The following is an 18,253-nucleotide window of genomic DNA, read 5'->3' as shown; positions in this document are numbered from 1 at the left end:
GAGCAGCTCAATTTTATCACCTTAGACAGTGGTAAATGATTCCTTGTCACAGGAACTTTCCAGGCATATGCTGCTTCTGGTTGGAAATATAGTGGCGTTTGTTAAAATATCTAAACTAACAAATGAGCATAACAGAATAACATGCTCTAAGATATATAACAAAACCATTTAAATGTAGCAGAACCACACAAGAACAGCACTACAACACAACACAATCCGAATATAATAATAAAACATGAAATGCACCTGCTCAAAAAAATAACAAAACACATTCCCATTACAACAAAATGCCACTAAACAAAGGTGCACAAATGTTATTGTCACAAATTACCAAATACAGAATCCTGATTTTATTATGCAGTAATTAATGGTTTTTGGAGAAACCTCTACCTTAACTTGCCGCCAAGGACATAAAGTAGCAACAGGCAAAATTATTTTGTGATTCAGGGCCTGATTTAGATCTTGGCAATTGGGTTCCTCCATCACAACTCTAACGGATATCCCACCCACCAAAATATAGGTTCCATTATATCCTACAGGATTTATATTTTGGCAGACGGGATAGCCGTCACTGTTGTGATGGAGTAACCCTTCCGCCAAGATTTAAATTAGGCTCTCAGTCCCAGGTCTGTATGAAGAATCATGCTTGCTGTATCTAGTAACTCCATCTGCAACTCAAAGACGAGGCCCAATGATTCTGAAACATGTTTGCAGTTGCTTATTGTGTTAGGCGGAGAGGCTGTACAAGGCAGATTTTCAATGTTTAGGTCTGCTATACAAGGTATAATGGAAATGGGTAGGAAAAAAGGGTCTCCACATCTAGCACATTAGGTTAATTATTGTTTTCTTTTTCAGAAACAATCACCAGTAAAAAAAGGTGAGCTAGCTGCGACAACATGGCAGCCCTCCCAGCATTCCATTTTGTTTATAGTTGTTCTGGTACATCAGGAAAAACATTTATGACGACCCTAACAGGCCGGTGTGAATTTCTCAATGCACCACGAGGTCCACCTGAGAACGGCAAATATGATGGATAGCCAACCTTCTTCTTGGGGTCTAAATTAGCCTCTTTTACTGTTGGATCACATCTCCCCAGAATGAAAATATGAAACTCGCTACTAACATGCTATACTTCGGCAGAACTTAATGTCCACCTCTTTACATTCACTTTACTCCTTATCCAACCCCTCAGTGACTGGATTCCTGGGTCCTTCCCATGCCATCATTCATCCTTTTTCCTCTCTGGCAAGCCCATCCTCTTCCCATTATGGAACTCTGCGCCAAGCATGTGCCAATTTTATCACTGTCTTCACCTCTTCTGTAAATAGCACAATTTCAGAATAAAGAAATGTAGCCCTTTATCCCTATTGAATGTAATTTGTCTACTGCACTCCAAAGCAAGGTTTGTGCTTTATAAATACCCCTCATTCCTTTGTACTGCACATGTTTGTTCTTTCTAATATTTTTTAATTGCTGTAACATTCCCCATGATTGGTATAAATTGACTTATTGCTTGATTACTTTCAACACATGTCAACATAATCACATGAAGTGGCCCCACACAAGAAGAATCTCAAATTTTTAGAACAAGCTTGATATGGAACACTTATTAAGTAATCCATTCAGAGAATTATAGCACATATCTGTCTTGGTAAAGCTGCAGGAGGATTATGAGGTAGACATGTTCATGAGAACTAATTATTCGTTGACACATTGCACAGATAAAAGCAAGTTAAAGCACATCGGACACTGAAGTGTAGAGCATGACACCTATGTGGATACAGCTGTTGAAGCTATTAAAGACAAGTAATTAAATATAATGAAAGCATATATATAGATCTATCTTTACTGTTTACTTTAATCAACAGGTCTGGTTGCATCCCCCAAAATAACAACAGTTTTTGAATGATCTGTCTTATCCTGATCGGCAGGAAGTATTGGTGAAAGATGAACCCTTTTAACATTTCTTTAATGTTTGGGACAACTGTATATTGTGCTGTGTCCAACCAGCTTTTAGTTTGTGTCTCTGATGATAATTGAACACAATTTCCTCAAACACTATGCTCTGAAATAATGCTTGACTTTCTCTTGACTGTTGGATCACTTGTGACATATTCTGACCTCAGCACATCCAGCTGGTAGAAATGGGAAGCCTGAGAAATGTGTCACATTCATAGAGGGAGAAAGTGTATCTTAGAATTACAGAGATGTTAGTATACTGTAGAAACAGTATGTTTCTAAACTAGTGCTGGTAGATATATTGAATTAATGTTTAAATTGAACACAGAAATTTAACTGATCAATTTTCTCTGGAAGATGCCTTTTTGGAGGGTCTGCTAAAATTGCAGTTCTCTTACTGCATGTCAAGTGGCTGGACGTCAAATACAATGTAACAATACAAAAGGACTGTCAATGGTCTGTACAACTAATGGGGGCAAAGAAAAATGTGACAGGCTCTGTTGGAATTATGTGCTTCTCCAAACCCAAGGAACCGCCAGTGATGAATCATACCAAAAGTCAAATCAGTTTGGAATGTAGTGGGATGTTAAATTGCAGTGAGAAAAAAGTGTGCAAAAAGAATCAAAAAGTGAGATGTAAAATTGACTACCATGATTTAAGGAAAACTTTATTAGGGAAAATCATGGTGTCAATATTAAAATGAGTGTGAGACAGTTTGACACAATAACTGTCTATAAAGGATGGTATTTGGTCCATTCCAAACTGATTTGACCTTTGGTATGATCCATCACTGGTGGTTCCTTGGGTTTGGAGAAGCACATAATTCCAACAGGTGTGTGGCTCCTTAACCGGACCATCTTTGGTTCTATCCCAGATGATGAAGCTCTGCCATATGGGTGGGCTGATGGGATTCATTTCCTTTTTGTTGTACACACTTTATAGGTAGATACAGAGCCCGTCACATTTTTCTTTGCCCCCATTAGTTGTACAGACCATTGACAGTCCTGTTGTATTGTTATACTGTGAATAAGGGGTTTGTCTGTCCTTTGGTCTTTAAATAATTTTCCCCTTAGACCCTCCACCAACTTTGTTTTTTGACGTCAAATACAATGTGCCAATCACCCAACAAAAATAATCCCGAGATTTTAATAATCTCATAAGGAACTTCAAGTAAACCTGTCTTTGTTTCCTGTTGTGTTCCGGTTCCAAGATGGGTCAAACCTGGTGGAATACTCTAACTTGATGGGGTGATGAAGGTAAAAATGGCCAGTCATAGAAGAGAAATGACACCTAGTCATTCATATTGATGACAACGCCAGGACACCTGCCCGGTAACAGTGCGCTTAATAAATGGTAAAAATAAATAAATAATAAATAAATAACGTCAGCAAATTATGAATGAGTCCTGAATTGGAAAATAGGAATAACTCATGCCATCACCATTGTAGTTAAAATCACCATTCCTGGATTCTCTGTTTATGGGATACAAATTGTGGGTAAGCCCAATAACTTCCTACGGAGAGAATCAAGAGAATCCCAAGAAGTGTAAAAACATCATGCAAGAAGCAATCAAATTATCTAATCACTATTAGCAAAACACATTAAAGCATACATGCTTATGCATAATCCATTAACTTTAGAAACACAGGAATATCATTATTGCCAAGCCTTATCAGACCTCTGAGTCAGAGCTGCTTGATCAAAAGTAAAAAAAATAGCAAGAAATATATACACAATAGGCTGTAATGTACGAATTGGGGGTGTAAGAAGGAAGTTACATGAAAACATAAACTGAAAAGAAGCGACACAATACATGTGAGGTAGCGTAGGCTGACTGTTAATTACGCGTGCAATGGAAGACTATGAAATGTGAAATGCTATCAGGGATAGTGTACATTAGAATGTCAGCTGTTATGTTCAATCTTTCTGCCATACCCGATAACTAACAGTCCAGTGTAAGCCTCAGATCTCTTTGTCAATGTTATCGTTGGTGAAGAAAATGTAATTTTCTGAGAATAAATATGCCTGAAATTTTAGGATTACACTATTACAGAGGGGCAATAAGCTTGCAGACATGATCTATTATCCCCAGAAGCTCAAAGATACAACACCTGGGGTGAGTCACATGATATCCATGCAGACCCATAGACACTCAAACATGTGCCAACAATGCAAAGGTCCTGGTCATCTTATGCCCTTTCATAACAAATTGGTTTCAGGGAATTGGTCAGTTCTATTTGCAAGAAATCCTTCAGACTCCTCAGGATAGTAACATAATTCAAATAGTTAGAATGGTCCACTAACGTTATCAGCCATCGTGTTGAGGCATCAAACAGGACTGGTCAATATTACTTGTCAATCTGAGAGAGTGTTACTCCATGGCATTTGATAAATGAAAAACAATAAGGTTGCTTGTCGCAAAGATATTTAGGACCTGAATACGAGTTTGACAGACAGGGTTACTCCGTCACAAACATGACTGATATCACAGCTGTCAAATGACAATTCTATTAGATCTTATTGAACTTGTAACACAGTGGATGGAATATCAGTCATGTCTGTGACAAAGTTTCCTATCCAAAGAGATCCAAATCAGGAACTAATCTAATATGTGTTGTGTAAACACTGACTGTGGTATTATGATATTAAGCCACTTTTAAAGTCAAATTAGAGGCAAGGCTTATGCCAAAATCCTGTAATGCTGGGAGGATTCTGCTGTTTTTCAAGAATTATATTTACTGGGACCCTACTGCTATTGGCCAAGTAAATCCCTTGTAGTTATTGACAAGACAATTTCAGAATGGATGCATATCAAGGTGCCAAAACAGATGGTGGAACAGAAGATTGAAAAGCTAGATTCTCTGAAGGTCATAGCACAGATAGTCATTGAATAGTCCTGAATAAGATAATATAGAAGGGTAAGGATCAGGGAAAGCTATTTTCATTTGGCATTCCTTGATCTAGCACAGTCTCTCAGTGTTAAAGATTGGGGCTCCTTACACTGACATTGGCAAAATTGGCAGCAATTGATTATTATATGAATGGTGAGACATGTCTGGACAGGTATGAGTGTCTCAATAAGAACAAGCTGACGTTAGGGTACACAAGTATTTTTTTCTTCCAGTACAAGGGTTAGGCAATTTTGTACTCTCTTCTTAGTATCTTTTATCCTTCTGAAGGCATATTTTGTAAATTGTGCTAATGCGGGGTCATGATTAATTTGGCTGCCGGGGTGGTGCAAGGTATCAAAAAAGAAATTTATATTATTCAGTAAGAGGATTTCAATATACTTTATTGGAAGCAAGAACTACATTAGGTCAATGAATGGATCCAATCCAACATAGGTGCGGCGTTTAGTAGTAGCAGAAGCTGGACGGCAGAAATGCAAAACATTAGGCAAACAAAACAGCAAAGTGTTTATTCAATAATCAGGCGTTTTATGAAATATGCTCGCCAAATAAAGTAGTTTGACCTTTAAGGTACCTATAGCTGGGGCCAAAATGTAGGGTACTCACAATTATAAGCCCCACAACTGGTGCTGAATTTGTATGTTCAAGTGATGGATCCCTGAGATAAAGGCAATCACTTAACAACTATTTACTTTTCATACGCTTGGAAATGCATTAGAAATGGAATTAGAGTCATTTGAATTAGGGACAGTCCTGCTGGTAGAAATGAATTGGAAGGATTGACGATTTGCCCCACTTTGTATTGTGGTGCAACTGTTACAAAGGGTTGAGAAGATAACTGACCAAAACCCTTGTGTTCGGCCTCTGAACCACAGCTGTCCTTGAGTCTGCTTAGTCATTGGACCAGCTTTATTCATATGCAAGAAGTTGCAGGGTGTGCCTGACTATGGACGACTGACCATGCGTTATACTGAATGGGATGCTTTGTTTATGGGTTTATGCTTTGTTATTCAAATTTGAAAAAAGAGCACTGAATTTTTGTGCCACCTTAAATTTAATATGTCAGAAATGTGAACATCATGATAAATGTTTAGAAGATGTGAATAGACACTCCCCAACGAAAATCATTGTAATTTTTACTTGGGCATACAAAAGACTTTTAGGGACACAAAACAAGAGCATTGGTGAATTGATTATTGCATTGCATTGTATTAAATACATTGATGAGTAGATTCATTAATTACTGATGAAATGCACTTATAAATTCTGGGGCATATGTACTAGAAAATCATGCAGCTCAGTGTAACAAGTCACCTTGCTGCGCTGCGTGACATGAAAAGGGCAGGATTTTGCTTTATTTAAAAGAATATGGTGCATTTCTGCCTTACTCCCTGTGCTGACACTGTTTTGGCTGTTGAGCGCCAACACAGGCCCCTTGCATTATGGTGCAAAACATGCCTGCATTGTAAGGAGGAATGTTTTTGTGCAGGAAGAGCCAGCTTCCTTCACAAAAACAATCCCCTGAGGTTTCTATGTGTGATGCAGAATGCAGCGCACATAGAATGAGGAAGTACCGAGGCAAAATTTCTGCTTGTTAAGCCTCCCCTGAGATGGCGTATCTTATTGGCACATTCCAAGGTCTACCAGTGATGGTAATTCTGGAAGTGTGACAAAATCCATGTGAGTTGCTTTGAAAGAACCATACAACACCTTTGGAATGCCATCCCAGAGTATAGTAGTGTAATGCAGTGATTTGTATTATTTCTGATTTATGAAGCCAATCAGGGCCAAGCAAGGTAGCCTTGCGCTGCATCATCAATTGTATTTTGGACTAGCATCACTCTTGTACCACATTGCTTGATGCAAGAATGACGCAACTCCTCTCATAAATATGCTCCTCTGTTCTGAAATGCGCGTCATCTTTATTAGAGATTCCTATGTTGAGATCCAATTTAACAATACCCATTTTCTATTTTATTCCAGGCAATATATATTGGACTGATCATGGCTTCAATTTAATTGAAGTGGCAAGACTCAATGGTTCCTTCCGATATGTAGTTATATCGCAGGGTATCGACCAGCCAAGAGCTATCGCTGTGCATCCAGAAAAAGGGTAATTTCAATTCTAGCCTTCTTATTGGCCTAACTTCATAGTAACATTCATCAGCATTTTTCTGATGATAGTCAACGTCTCGTCATGCAGTTTACACTTGCAGTGGGGTATGCAAACATTTTAATAAATTTGATTTGTGTATTTTTTTTTAACTCTTTCAGGTACTTATTCTGGACTGAATGGGGGCAGAATCCATGCATTGGCAAAGCGCTCCTAGACGGATCAGACAAAGTTGCACTGGTAAACACGGGCATTGCCTGGCCAAATGGCATCACTTTGGACTATGAGGTAGGATTCGCCTAGTTATTTAATTTTTTTTCAAGTAGAGCCTTCTCTGCCGTTGCATATTATAACCAGCTGATTTGTTTAGTTTACTTTTCGATAATTGTCTGTCTCTTAACACTACTTTTCGGTAAAGAGTGGCTCGTGAGGTTTCCCCTTTGCAATTGATCCCTAGGAAGATAAATTATACTGGTGTGATGCCCGCACAGACAAGATAGAAAGAATCGACCTTGAGACTGGAGGGAACCGAGAGATTGTGCTGTCAGGGAGCAACGTGGATATGTTTTCCGTCGTAGTCTTCGGGGCTTACATCTACTGGTCTGACAGGTAATTTATTTTTCCATAAGTATTTGAGTCTCAAAATGTTATTTCAGCACCAGCTGCTTCACCCTTGTAGGATTAGACACGCTTCCGCAAGGTCACACTAAGGTTCTCACGGAACCATGTAATTTCCACAGAAAAGGCAATTTCGATATTCAGAGCTAACGCATATCAATGTCGCAGACGGAAAAGGATCCTTCACCTTATGTGTGGCCAGCTGCCTTAGCACTTTCAGTGACTTGTCACACGTTAATTAGCTGAGGGTGGTTGATCGGTAAATCTTGAACATTTTCTTCCTTGCCAGGGCGCATGCCAACGGCTCCATTCGGAGAGGCCACAAGAACGACGCCACAGATGCGGTGACGATGAGAACGGGCCTCGGAATTAACCTGAAAGACGTAAAAGTCTTCAACAGAGCGCGAGAGAAAGGTTAGCGCGTCCTCCTGATGTTATGAATTATTCTTTAGTCTTTATGCCCATGCACCCCTCGACCCATGCAAGTTTAAATATTCAGCATTTTTTGGCGCGCGCTGCAAACCTGCGGCAGAGTTCATACCGCTCTAGTGAGCGTGGTATCTGTTTTATTATTGCCAGTAAATCCTGCTGTGCACTAGAGAACGTCATTGACTCTGTAAATAGGGAGATACTATATATGGTGTTTATTTGAACAACAGTAATACATTTTTGGTTGAATATATTTTATGAAATCATATTTCTGGGAAAATGTATGTTAGAAAAGTGTGTTGCTATTGCACACGTTTTAAGGCACGGCTGTGGTTATCGAAAAGACAAGCAGACGTTCTTTTTTAGCTTAATGACTCACATTGCTTAAGTAATGACTTGAATGCAAATAATATCACTTATCAATACCTGCTATTTCCAAATATAAAAATTGTCTTTATATACAAGTATGACTCATGCAAAAAGCGTTATCAATCAGGAACACAAAACTCTCATAAAGGTGTTGTGTTATGTAGTACTTAAATTATCAGTGTTTTAGTCAAGAAACTCAATGGCGTTGCCCTCTGAAGAAGGCAAGGCTGAACTTACCATACCATGATTCAAAATTATATCTTGTAGTTTACAGATACGTACAGTTTACAGAAAAGTACCCAGCACAAAATGTAAACTTGCAAATGTTTGTGCCTCAGTTTTCCTGAAATGAATAATTAAAAACGGAAAGTTTCCAAAGAGTTTCCATATACTTTTTGTAGCTACAGTTATGTCCACGATGATGACCTTGGACACCCCCCACGTCTTTGGACTGAAGCTGACTTTTAACAAGAAGGTTAAGCATGGTGGCTTCCTACTTGATGCAGGCGGTGCTCTAAACATAGTAGTCAACATTACTTTTTCCAAATTAACAGACTCAAAAATGTTCTACAACTTCTCTGTCAGAAGAATTTAGGGGCAGATTTATCAGCAAGTTGCATATCCCTTGCACCTCGCAAGGGCGACAAGGTTGACGCGACTTCTGAGTCAGATTTTTCAAGCCACGAAAGGCTCCATGTGTTGCCCCAGTGGCTTATTAAATCTAGAGTAAAGCAACACAGCACAAACCACTGTGTGTTCCCACGCATCCACCCATGGATTTTGAAGCATTCCCAGTTTTACCAGGTAGACCTGGGAATGCATCAAAATACTAGGCCTTCCTAGGTGTAGCATAACAAGGAGAATATCTTTATTTCTCCTAATTTTTATTTCTGTCAATGTGTGCTGCATACTGTAGCCTTTAAAAATCTCCAGGAGATCCTCGTGGAGACAGAAATCAAGAAAAAAGAGGAGGGGGCCGCATGGCCTCAATCCTTGAGTCACTAATAGCCCCAGAGATCTTACCACCGTGCTGAAATAGCCACATGACCACCATCCTTAAGCCTCTAGAGGACCTAGGGAACCCCTCCCCTGCAACAGATTTCTTTATTTAAGGGACTTCATCCACTAGGGCGGCTATTTACAATTTTCGGGGAGGTGAGCAACATGCCTTCTATAGCCCCGTGGACCCCATCCCCCGGGAGCAGCTCACTAGCTGTGTCCCAGGGTGCCCTTACACTCATTATCTGGACATAGGCTGTACACAATAAGCTAGAAAATGAATCTGGTAGTTATCAGCTACTTTGTAGACTATAAAGCAAGCCCCACAGTAACTATAACTTGTGCCCTTGCCAGGCACAGTGTTGTCATCAATTATATCATTTCATCTGTCATCAGTTCTCCAAATCCACTCTAAAAGTCAGTGGAGATTGTCACCTAGACTGGCTGTAAAATCTCCACACAGCTACTTGATGGTTTCAACATATATCCAGCTGCCAATGGGAGTGAGTAGTATCCTGCACCACTTAACATCTGACCAATCCACCCCTTTCGAGACCTTAAATTAGCACTAGGACCATTATTCCTTGCTGTACCTGAAGAAATTGGAGAGTGTCAAAATAAACACAGAATGCTGCAGCGTGGCATTTATTCTTTGCTTCCACAGATATGGTGTTTATAGCAACCTATGCTCCGCATTGGGGATAGGTTCAGTGGCTTCAAGATTATATCATTTGCAAGGGCAAATTACACGTAGAAATGAAGGTAAACCCTTTGTGGACTGCGGAGACATACAGTTGACATGTTTCTACAACAGAAGATCTCTTCTGTGATACTTTATTATTATGGCTATACACAATATATTGCCACAAATCCACCCTCTGTAATTCGATAGCAGTTTGTGCATTAAAATATTTGTAGCTTGGAGATACTAAAACACACTTTGTGTGCTGAGTTATACTTCTGTTTCCAAAAGAAATTTACATTTTGAACATCCACTAAGTTTCTATTTTCAGAAGCTGAAAACTGCTCTATAAGCTTAATTTACAAGGACAGAAAGTTGGCACCCTTTCAAGAAATTGATAATGTCACTTCGATGCTTTGCTAAAATAGCATTTTGTTTTATGCAACAATTCATGATCCTGTGAAGTTTACTAGGAGAACTACGAGTAAATAATCATAACATTGAAATATTGTAATCCCCTGTGCTACATTGATAAGATCATTTACTTAAAGACACTATTTACCGATCTTTGATAGTAATATGACGCAAGCAATAAAATCATTCAATTACTGTAACTTCAGTTGTATCCCGTTACTTTACTGGTTGCAATGTGAAAATATAATTTACCTTAAGATCTGAATAGCCCGAAAACACAACATAAAAAGTTCATTACAATGATATTTTTCAATTAATACAAAAAACCTGCAATCATTTCTTCCCACAGGTACCAATGTCTGTATGAAAAACAATGGTGGCTGCCAACAACTCTGTCTCTACCGTGGAAAGGCACAGAGAAGGTGTGCATGTGCACATGGCTACCTTGCGCCAGATGGTTTGAATTGCCTCCAGCACCTGGGATATTTGCTTTACTCGGGGAGAACTATCCTGAAAAGTATCCATCTCTCAGATGAAACTGACTTAAATTCTCCCATAAGACCATATGAGAACCCCAGTCATATAAAAAATGTGATTGCTCTGGCATTTGAATACCGCACTATGGAACGGAACACCAGCCGCATTTTCTACAGCGATGCACACTTTGGGAACATACAGATGATTGAAGACGATTGGTCGGGCAGACAAGTCATAGTTGAAAGTAAGTTGCTTACAAATCACTCTTGGTAGTTATTCTTTTTAGGTAGTTGGACATTTTGGGAAATATGAAATGTTATGTTTTAAGATTGCAAGGCTATTGGCTAACAAAAAATGAAAAATTATGTAATTATCATAAAATGATTATCTTAATGAATTGAATTATTGATGCCTAATTTCTTATGATTTTTTTAGGCAATCTTTCAATTCCAAAAATGATGCGGCCAATTTCTACATAGATTATTTTGAAGGTTGAAACTGACTTGAACCATTGTCTTCTATGTTGTCTGATTTACCAATTGAACTAATTTGAGTTCACTGTGTGAGAACATGTTTACATTTATCAAAAGTACTGGCTCCATTGAACCTTAGAGTTGCAGATAATTTAAGCATGTAAAGCTGTTAATTACTTGCAACTAGGGAAGTATTAGCTACTAAGGTGTCTATTCCAGAGTATGTAGAAATTAGTAGCGTTTAGGAAACAGTAAAATTGTTGAATGGGATCTAGAATAAATCCTATTTCAATGAAATGTTATTAACTGCCATATGGTCTATTATTAGAAGACATCCAATTATAGCATACAAAAATATGTGAAAGACAAATACTCAAAAATGGCTTGTTTTTTGTTTTAGTGACTTGTTAGAAGAAGCACGCATGACTTACTTAACCATTTCAATGGTATGTGTGTGTACTTCCAAAAGTTCATTTATTGTTTTTGTCAATAATAAATCAGATGTACCATGGTGCTGGTTTAATGATTTTTGAGTGAGGAGCAACGTTTTAAGACCCTGTAATTGAGCTCCCTTGCATAGCAGTTCTGGAATTAGCTGTTGAATCCCGTCATGGTAGGCTAAATAGTCACTGAGGAGAGCTTAGCCAAGAGTTCTTAATTTTGACAAGCCATGGGATATTTGTTGACACCATAATGATTTATTTCAGTGTGTTTGGTGTTATAGGATTCTTTTTGATGTAACATGTAATAATGTAAGAGGCACATTTTAAATAATCCAAAATGCATGTGCAGCTGTCTCCAAAAATCATTTACAAACTAGAGGTTGGGCAACATTTGGAACTATGCTGGCTGACAATACACAATTCAGTTTTTCACATTTACAATTTATTTTAATTTCCTAAGTTTTCCAGACTTTTCATACCCTGTTAAAACACAACTGACAATTTAACTGTGAATTGGCAATTGCTTATGACCAAATGTGAAGTATATGGAAGTAGAGTATCCACCATTCTTCTAGATTTCAGGAAAAGGTAGCGTTGTACAAAAATATTTTTTCCCACCAAGTGGTGGTCTTTTTTTAGGGCTCGGGCTCTGTGTACACTGCGCAGCGAGAGTCCTATTCCGGGCAGTTTGAAAATAGACCTTGAAATTCCACACGCTCGTGCATGTGGATTTCCAAGGTCCAATTTCATTGGCCTTCAGGTGCGTGTTGTTTTTAAACAGAACACGCAGTAGGACATAGGCAGTCGCGTAGCTCCACCTATGGCCTTTTGGTGTCTGTTACGCGCACCAGAGGCCATATGTTTTGAATTATCGCGGCTTGACAGCCGCAATAATTCCAAACACATGCTCGCAGTGGCGCGCGCGTGCATCACTCGCGGGGTTTTTTTTTGGATCGCTTTTGCAACCTGTTGAAGAGCCGCTTGTTTATATTACGGGGAGTTGGGTGAGCTGCTCGCCCCGCGGTAAAGAAGATATATATCAAATAAAGTGACAGATGGGTCTCTGCCATACTGTGCGGGGGCTGATCTCTATGCGTTTTTTTCAGTCTTAAGTCAGTTTCGAGAGGTGCAATGTGGGATAAGAGAGATTATTTGTGTTAAAAAAAGCCTTTCTTTGCAAAACTGCTGCTCTGAGTGTGACCATCTGTGCCCTAGCTGGATTGCCGTGCATGGTCTGGCACTTGAACCGCAGCATATTTACAGATCTCAACACAAATGGCTACTGCCTGATTGTTTCACGATTCATTAACCAGACACGCTTTCCTCTCCCGCCAGCACATCTGTTACAGAGTAAACCTTTATCACTTAATAGGCCTAATAATTACTTTCCATCAAAGTATTGACCTGTATCTACTCTCCTTAATAGAAAGGGTGGTGTGGGTAAGGTGCGAAAAAAGAGATAGTTGAGCAAAATGTGTCCGAAAATCAATTAAAAAAAAGGTTACCTAATCTTGACATTGTTATGCGAGTCCAAACTGCTGATGTGTCCTGCGTGCATTACACATTTGCAAATATTTATTGTCCTATTTGCAGAGGGAGGAGGATGCTATGTATAAAGATGAGGCCTCGTAGGAAGCCTAATGTTTCAGAAACAAACGCTGCAGTTATGGATTGTAATAAGAGACTAGAGAAGGACACCTTGCGAATTCATAGAAATAAAACATCAGCATGTTAATGTTATGTGTATTTGCAAATCACCACGAGGGTATCTGGCGCTGACACAGTCATACAATTACACACAATTGTAACAGGGGTTGTAAATAATATCAAGGTTTACTCTTTTGCTACTTCGTACTTGTGTGAAAGATACAGAGAAATCCTATTCTTGTTATTACATACGCTCCCCAAAATGTTTTTTTAAATAATTTTAATGTTTAGGTGCCTTCACATTAGCACGAATAAATAGTTATCAACTTACCATAAATATAAGACTGTTTCTCTCACACTGTCTCTCTCAGTACTTGTATCTCTTTGCTTTGAGTAGGCCTTCAGCATTAGCCATGCAGTAGGCGCTCTGTTGGCCAATGATCGTGAGAGTGGTGTCCACAAACCTCATTGGGAAGATGGCTGTGCTGAGACTGGGAGCGCTTCACGGAAAACCACCTGCGAGTAGATCAAGGTCGGAACCTCCTCGAGTTGCTGGGAGTTTTGCATCCCTTCAGCATGCCTCTCCCAGGCTTCAATAGGTTTGGCATACGGGGGGCTCGTGAAGTCCAAAGTAGTATGAGGTTTTGTGTTTTACGCCTCACTAGGGTTTCTTAAAGGAGAATTTCCAGCGAGGCCCTCTTGAACCACTTGACCTCGATGCCTTTAAGAGGCAACACATGGCACTCGCTTCTTTTCACGTTTCCCTGGCTCAGGCTCTGATGTTAGCCACTGCAAATTGCTGTGCAAATTGCTGAATATTTAAATTGGAGCCCCATAGCCTGCAATAAATAATAATGCGCAGGAAAGGCATGGCATTCCTCCTGTGAGATTTCTATAACGTCGAGGTTTTTTTTCTCCCTTTTTCGAGGTTACGTGACATTGGTATGGGTGAGAAGGATTTGCCAACTTTTGAGGGGTTCCTTCAGAAACCACAAAATGATGGACGGAATGCGTGAATTAATATTTGCCATGAACTATTTCTCATTCCTGTCCATCTCTTTTTCCGCCCTCCGTGCTGCGTAAGAATCTGGACAAATCCTGATATGCATGATAATGGATATTATGTGGGGTAACAGATTGGGCAAAAACCATTGGGCTTGGATGCGGCCACAGCAATTCAAGCACTTCCACCATTATCTTTTTGTCTGCTTAAACCCGGCGGGTATGCCGGGATGTGGGCCCGTGCTCAATTTGCTGTAGGTTTCCAGCTCCACCTCTCTGATCAGGCCCAAATAGACCAACGCCAGTATGTGGGTGGTTGTTTCCATTCAGAATGGACCTGGTAGGGCACCTCCTGCTGAGAGTTTGAAGCAGGGCCAAGAATGATATGCAGGAAGGTGTTTTTTGGAATGGCATAGTAGGGGAAAATAATGAGGAACTGAAACGTGGTCTGAGTAATTACCAGTGGCTGAGATTGAGGCGGGCATTAGAGCCATTACCATTTTGTTTTCTTGTTATTCTGGTTGGTTATCAGGCGCTGCAGTTTATTTTTAAACGGAATACTACTTAAAAACAAATCTAAGAAAACCATATGCCTGAACTTTTTTTCCTAAATGCAGCTTTGGTTTATAGTTATCAGTCTAGAAAAATGGTCTAGATGATTGGGTATGGTAGCTGCATTTTTTATTTGATGAATTATTTTTTTTTTTTTTTTTTTAAATTCAAAACTGTAGCATTTATTAATACATTCAAGAAATAGAAATTCTGAAATTATATTACCAATCTGCCAAAGACGTTGACAGAATTTCACGAAACAGGTTCCCAAACTGACTGTCTTTCTAACCTCCTCGATGTCTACCTCCCATCAGGACTCCGCATACAATTCTTTGCCACATCAAAATTTAAAGTCCAAAAATTTTCATAGTCTTTTACGCACCAGATTTTGTACAGTCTGACAGTCTGTCGTGGTGTGCAATAAAATTCATGGAACCAACACACCCTTCTTTCCTACAGGCTCTTTTATACCCTTCTTCCCTAACTATCTAACTCAAAATTGAAACTTTAGGGTCCATTTTGATTTTTCATTGGTCCATAAGAGGGGGGGTGTAGATCACCTCATATCCTCCTTGTCCAAACTGGTATACATTTTCGCTATGTCATCTTTGCTTATTCCCACACGGTCAAATTTGTCCATTTTGCAATCTGTCATCCTGTCCTTGTATCTTTTATACATCATGTAGTTACAACACGCAAGTTCCCCAGGCGTCCAAATTCAAGCATCCTTTGGAACAACTCCGGTGTCCTAGGCCAGGCTGACCTTGACATCTTTACCCCAAGCACAGGCCATTCAAACATCTCTGGCACAGTCGCTCATGCGCAGAGCCATAGTTCTCGTAGTCTCCCATAATCAGCTATTTCCGAACTAGGCCGCACGAGCCTCAATGGGAACGCTGAACGATACACAGGTGAGTGTAACCTATGCGGAGTGAATTAATTTTACTAATTTCCGATTTAATTTGCGTCATGCTGTTCATACACGTTTTAAGTGAGCTAGGCAGTGGGTTGTGTTATGGAGCTTGCATACCAAGAATAACGACGGAGCAGGGTAGGCCACACACGTTTATTTAGATTATTCCGCTTACATTTTCTTCTCTGTGGACAAGTGAAGCTGGTAAAGCAAAGCCTCATTTTGATAGTAACGACACCTGATAAAACAAGAAGTGACCTAAACGTGTTTTGCCATTTGTGCATTGAAGTGTCGAGCAGGGACATCACATATTTCGGGGTGCATGCTGATGTTACAAATGTCTTGCACTTACGCCAGAGATGGTATTTTCCTTCTACATACGTAAACCATTTATAGGTATGACTTTATAACACAGAAAGGTAGTGGACAGCTCAAAACAAGAGGTAATGTTTTGTGTAGTTCTGCATCAGACGCAAGTATTAATTTCTTGCCCTATATGAGAGCAACATTATGTACAACTGAGCATGAAAAACTGTAATTTCGTAATCGTCAGAGAGGCTATCTCAGTGAGAGTGTTGTGGATTTGAAAACAAGTATAGACATCCTTATGTGAACAGAGACAGCTTTGTGTATAACATCAGTTATCAATAATATGCAGCAAATTGTATCAACATATTTCAGTAAATTATGCTTAATCGTGTTTAAAAATGAAACAACTTTGCCCAAAAATTCATATGTGTCAATCAATTGCACCTGAACACTTGTACTCCCGTAGACAATAAAGAAATAGAAGTGTTATAACGCTGTCACGTGGGCGATACTAAAGCATTTGTTATCAGGAAGTAAATTAGCGAGGTAGAGAAACATTTACAAGGCAGGGGAGGGGACTAGTTGGCATTTTAGGAAATTAGTAACAGGTATTTTAATTCAATTTGGCCACTGTGCTAAGCTAATGAAAAACAAAGTATGCAGTCTTTCTCTGTACTATCACACCCGGTCAATGTCCACCACGTTTGTAAATACATTTGTGAAAGGATGATTTTTGACGCTGTCCACACACCTGCTGCCGTCCAGAAAAGTGGACAATACAAATGCACCACATCAAGGAATACGCGTTAGATAATATATTGCATGTAATGTGATACAAGGATATTTAACTTTGGAGGGGGGGGCGAGACGCCGCCAGTTCAAGCTGTTAATTTCGAAATGGTACCTCGAGAGTGAAATATATACCTCCATATATCACTTCTCTTCCGAGTCTGGTGTCAAAGTGGGATTCATCTGTACTTTCGATTTGCTAGTGTCATGTGTCAAGCAAACAGTAAGTACTCTTGACAGAAATCCCATGGTGGAATACGAGGTTTCCCTTTAAACAATATGCATGTCTGTGTACGTGGCCTGTAAGTGCAATCTGTGGGGTCCTGCATTTGCAAATGAAAAGAGACATACATTTGCGGCAGAGACCAATGACAGAAATATCACAATTAATGGCATGGCAGGATAACCTTGTGAAATAGGATTTGAACATTGATTTAAAGATTAGGTTAATTTAAAGAGAATTATGACGAACACGTTTAGTGAAACTTTAAAAACACGCACAGTGGTGAAACTAGCTACACGTTGTGCCCCGATAAATGTTCAATTGTCACAGGGTTGGGGGCGGTATTAGCTTTGGAGTGTGACCACAAATACATTTCGTAACAACCCATTCTTTCCTCAAGAGCAATTGCTGAAACACTACAGGGCCTACTGGCGTATTTTTTAGTCTTGCACGTTCAAAATTTGAAAATCATAGCTTACTTGATTCGTTGTAGTATATGTAGATATATTTCATGGTGTGTTCGAAGCATGTTAAAGGGAGCATGCAGGGTGAGCAGTGTGTGAGTATGCAGGGTTAACAGTGTGTGAGGGTGCAGGGTGAACATTGTGTGAGTGTGTAGGGTGAGCAGTGTGTGAGTGTGCAGGGTGAACATTGTGTGAGTTTGTAGGGTGAGCAGTGTGGGAGTGTGTGAGTGTGTAGGGTGAGCAGTGTGTGAGTATGTAGGGTGAGCAGTGTGAGAGTGTGTAGGGTGAGCAGTGTGTGAGTGTGCAGGGTGAACATTGTGTGAGTGTGCAGGGTGAACAGTGTGTGAGTGGGCAGGGTGAACATAGTGTGAGTGTGCAGGGTGGGCAGTGTGTGAGTATGCAGGGTGAGCATTGTGTGATTGTGTAGGGTGAGCAGTGTGTGAGTGTGTAGGGGCAGTAGGTGAGGGTG

General features: G+C 39.7%; 1 protein-coding gene across 1 annotated transcript in view; it reads left to right on the top strand.

The window, feature by feature from the left end:
- LRP1B (LDL receptor related protein 1B) overlaps positions 1 to 18,253 on the top strand; it is a 3,669,685-nt gene that overhangs the window by 2,572,928 nt on the left and 1,078,504 nt on the right. Inside the window, exons 37-41 of the mRNA XM_086955170.1 lie at positions 6,852 to 6,981; positions 7,143 to 7,269; positions 7,439 to 7,590; positions 7,889 to 8,013; positions 10,842 to 11,213. Of these exons, the coding sequence (XP_086811296.1) occupies positions 6,852 to 6,981; positions 7,143 to 7,269; positions 7,439 to 7,590; positions 7,889 to 8,013; positions 10,842 to 11,213 (906 nt within the window). The remainder of the gene's footprint in view (positions 1 to 6,851; positions 6,982 to 7,142; positions 7,270 to 7,438; positions 7,591 to 7,888; positions 8,014 to 10,841; positions 11,214 to 18,253) is intronic.

This window comes from Lissotriton vulgaris, chromosome 2_1, assembly GCF_964263255.1.
Source record: "Lissotriton vulgaris chromosome 2_1, aLisVul1.2, whole genome shotgun sequence".
NCBI classification, from domain to species: Eukaryota; Metazoa; Chordata; class Amphibia; order Caudata; family Salamandridae; genus Lissotriton; species Lissotriton vulgaris.
The sequence above is the reverse complement of the archived record's forward strand: the minus strand, read 5'-3'. Positions and strand labels throughout refer to the sequence as shown.